This window comes from Sprattus sprattus, assembly GCF_963457725.1.
Source record: "Sprattus sprattus genome assembly, chromosome: 12".
NCBI lineage: Eukaryota > Metazoa > Chordata > Actinopteri > Clupeiformes > Clupeidae > Sprattus > Sprattus sprattus.
The window spans coordinates 3082563-3086326 of NC_137910.1; the positions used below are offsets into that span (position 1 = coordinate 3082563).

At 48.4% G+C, this 3764-nt stretch overlaps 1 protein-coding gene across 1 annotated transcript in view; it reads left to right on the plus strand.

Annotated features, from left to right (window-relative positions):
- Positions 1-3764, plus strand: part of ate1 (arginyltransferase 1) — a 64866-nt gene that overhangs the window by 51440 nt on the left and 9662 nt on the right. Inside the window, 3 exon segments of the mRNA XM_080848550.1 lie at positions 3666-3714; positions 3716-3746; positions 3749-3757. Of these exon segments, the coding sequence (XP_080704676.1) occupies positions 3666-3714; positions 3716-3746; positions 3749-3757 (89 nt within the window).

Genomic DNA, 3764 nt, shown 5'->3' on the forward strand with positions numbered 1-3764 from the left:
TGTATAAGATTACACACACACACACACACACACACACACACACACACACATCTGGCACCTCTAAAATGAAACCTAATAAGGCGTGAGGGCCTTTCTCAAATTATTTCTTTGCAGTCGCGGGTGGCTGGAGATTGAGGGATTTCTCTTTAAACTGTGTGTGTGTGTGTGTGTGTGTGTGTATGTGTGTGTGTGTGTGTGTGTGTGTGTGTGTGTGTGTGTGTGTGTGTGTGTGTGTGTGTGTGTGTGTGTGTGTGAGCATCTAAGAAAGACTGAGCGAATAGCCTTAGCTGTGATGTGGTTACAATGAATGGAACCACTGCTACTCTGCAGAATAAGGACACCTTAGTCATCAGTGTGTGTGTGTGTGTGTGTGTGTGTGTGTGTGGTGTTATGAAAGGTGTGTGTGTGTGTGTGTGTGTGTGTGTGTGTGGTGTTATGAAAGGTGTGTGTGTGTGTGTGTGTGTGTGTGTGTGTGTGTGTGTGAAAGGTGTAGGCCCAGGGCTGCAAGGGTAAGCCTTGTGGTGAGTGTGTACGGGAGAAGGAAATGTTTCAGGGTTTTGTAAAGGCTCTAGATCTTGTTAGATCAACTCCCAGCTCTCCAGGGCAGACCTAGAGGTTCCTTTGTGTGTGCAGAGCCAGGACACACACACACACACACACACTCTCTCATTCTCACTTCCATGTATAATAAGCAATTATCCTTACCAAATATATAGTTTAACATTTTTGATGCATTATTTTAGGTTCAGGTAATATGTTTAATATTTTACTCCTGGTCGGGTTGTGTGTGTGTGTGTGTGTGTGTAAGTGTGTGAGAGAGGCCATTTGGAGGGAAAGGCGATGCTTCTGTGGGTGTGATTCTGACCTAAGGACAGGAGAGGGAGATATGGGGTTCATTACGAGGGAAGGGGGCCGAAAAGGAAAAGAATGGGAGAGGGAGGTAGAACGAGAGGGGTTCATTACCCAGCCTCATAGCTCGTGTGTGTGTGTGTGTGTGTGTGTGTGTGTGTGTGTGTGTGTGTGTGTGTGTGTGTGTGTGTGTGTGTGTGTGTGTACATATATATATATATGTGTGTGTGTGTGTGTGTGTGTGTGTGTGTGTGTGCATGTACATATATATATATATGTGTGTGTGTGTGTGTGTGTGTGTGTGTGTGTGTGTCCAATACAGCATTTGAGCTGTATTGGCTGTGTATTTTCACTCTTCTGTTTTATAGTGGTACTTCCCTGTTCCCCTGCATACTGTATTGAAATGTCCGACAAATAATAACAGTTTTCAGTTGGATGATAATTATAGTTTTGAGGGGAGTCCTTTGGAAAGAACCTTTTTCACACAGCTCATTCACGTGTGTGTGTGTGTGTGTGTGTGTGTGTGTGTGTGTGTGTGTGTGTGTGTGTGTGTGTGTGTGTGTGTGTGTGTGTGCACACATGTGTCTGCATGTGTCAAGCTTGTTTGTTCAGAGAGAGATAGGAAGAATTTGAATATGATGATATGTGTGTGTGTGTGTGTGTGTGTGTGTGTGTGTGTGTACATATTTGGAAGGAAATATGTGAGTCTGACACTTACTTGTTGTTGAGTGTGTGAGTGTGTGTGTGTGTGTGTGTGTGTGTGTGTGTGTGAGTGTGTGAGTGTGTGAGTGTGTGTGTATGTGTGTGTATGTGTGTGTGTGAGTGCATTAGTATGTGCCGGGGCGTCCGTCGGAGGCGGGGGATAATTGGCCAGTGTGTGAGTGTCAGCGTGCTGAAGAGGGGATAATGGTGGCTTCAAGCTGCTGCCAGAGGCCCCCTGCATGGGTGTGTGTGTGTGTGTGTGTGTGTGTGTGTGTGTGTGTGTGTGTGTGTGTGTGTGTGTGTGTGTGTGTGAGCGTTTTTGTGAATGGGCCCCTCACCTCTGCCGCTCCGCTCCTCATTCACAGGCTGCGGGGCCTTTGTGTGGAGGGGATGGGAACCAGGGAACCTGGCAGAGGCGCTCTGACCTCCCAGCACCTCCTCACAGTGCTCTGGCCTCCCTCTTTCTCTCCCTCTTTCTCTCGCTCTCGCTTCTCCCTCGCTTCTCCCTCGCTCCTTTTTGGGGGGGGGGTGGGGGCTTTTTCTTTTTTCTCTCCTCTTGGCAATATTGTTCTCAAAATCTTCATTCTTTTTTTTTTACCCCCCCCCCCCTCTTACCCTCATGTCTTGCTCCTTGCTCTCTTCCTCTGGTTGGCTGTCTCACCCCTCTCTCTCTCTCTCTCTCTCTCTCTCTCGCTCTCTCTCTCTCTCTCTCTCTCTCTCTCTCTCTCTCGCTTTCCTCCCCCTCTCCCCATTTAGCTTTTAATTTCCACTACATCTATTTTATGGAGGAGAGTTTTCGGGGGTTCCCCTTTCTTCTCTTTTCTCTCCCACTGCTGCCGTTTGAGGCGCAGGAGAAAAGAGTCCCGGCCCTGCTTTTGGTGTGAAGCACTGAGAAGAGTGCAAAATAGAGAGAGAGAGAGAGAGAGGGAGACAGAGAAGAAGAAAAGCAGAGAGTAAAAGGAGAAGAAGAATAGAGCGAGGGATTTATTGATGGAAAAGTGAAGCGCAGAGGGGGAAAGGGGAGAGAGGGGGAAAGTGTTGGGGGAAGTGAGGGAGAGGAGTGGTAATTAAGAGAGAGGGAGGCGAGCTGGGACTGAATGAGGCGATCGAGGAGGGGGGAGGCTGTTGACTGACACATACACACACACACACACACACACACACACACACACACACACACACACACACACTCACACACACACTGAGCCAGAGGATGTCGTTAAAACCGCATCTTCTTTTTCCGTGGAATTCTGTCCCAGTGCTCTCGCGTCTCCTCTCCTCCACCACCCTCCTCACTGCGTCTCTCACTTTCTCTTTCGTCATCTTTCCCCTTCTTTCCCTTCCTTGACTGTCCATTCCTCGTCCCCTCTCCTCTTTGTCTTTCCTTCCTGTCCTCTCCCAACTGATTGAACTCGATGACCACAGCCACGGTGACAGTTGTGTGTACATGCATGGGTCAGGGTGAAGTCCCAACATACCCAACAGCCGTTTAAAATCTCATACTCTCATTTTCATCTTACAGACTCTGAGTGGTTGTGATGTGAATCTGTCTAGAATTGTTATTGTTAAATATTGTCATACATACATACTTATATATTGAAACCATTTCATGTATCAACGGAATTCATCAGACATCATTTCAAAAAATCATTTTCATTTTGAGTGTGCCGTCTAAGAATTCTCTCCATTGTCATGCTGTTGTTATCGTTCCTCCTTATATATCTGTGTCCTCCCCCCCTCTCTCTCTCTCTCTCTATCTCTCTCTCTCTCTCTCTCTCTCTCCCCCTCTCTCCCTCTCTCTCTCTCTCTCTCTCTCTCTCTCTCACTCTCTCTCTCCCCTCTCTCTCACTCTCTCTCTCCCCCTCTCTCCCTCTCTCTCTCTCTCCCCTCTCTCCCTCCTCTCTCTCTCTCTCTCCCCCTCTCCCCCTCTCTCTCTCTCTCTCTCTCTCTCTCTCCCCTCTCCCCCTCTCTCCTCTCTCTCTCTCTCTCTCTCCCCCTCTCTCCCTCTCTCTCTCTCTCTCTCCCCCTCTCTCTCTCTCTCTCTCTCTCTCTCTCTCTCTCGCTCTCTCTCTCTCTCTCTCTCTCTCTCTCCCCCTCTCTCATCCTCTCTGCAGGGAGATTGCCTTCATCAGGCAGTTGCAGAAGCAGTCCCCTAAGCTGTGTCCACTACTACCTGGGCTTCTACATCCACTCCTGTCAAAGATGCGCTACAA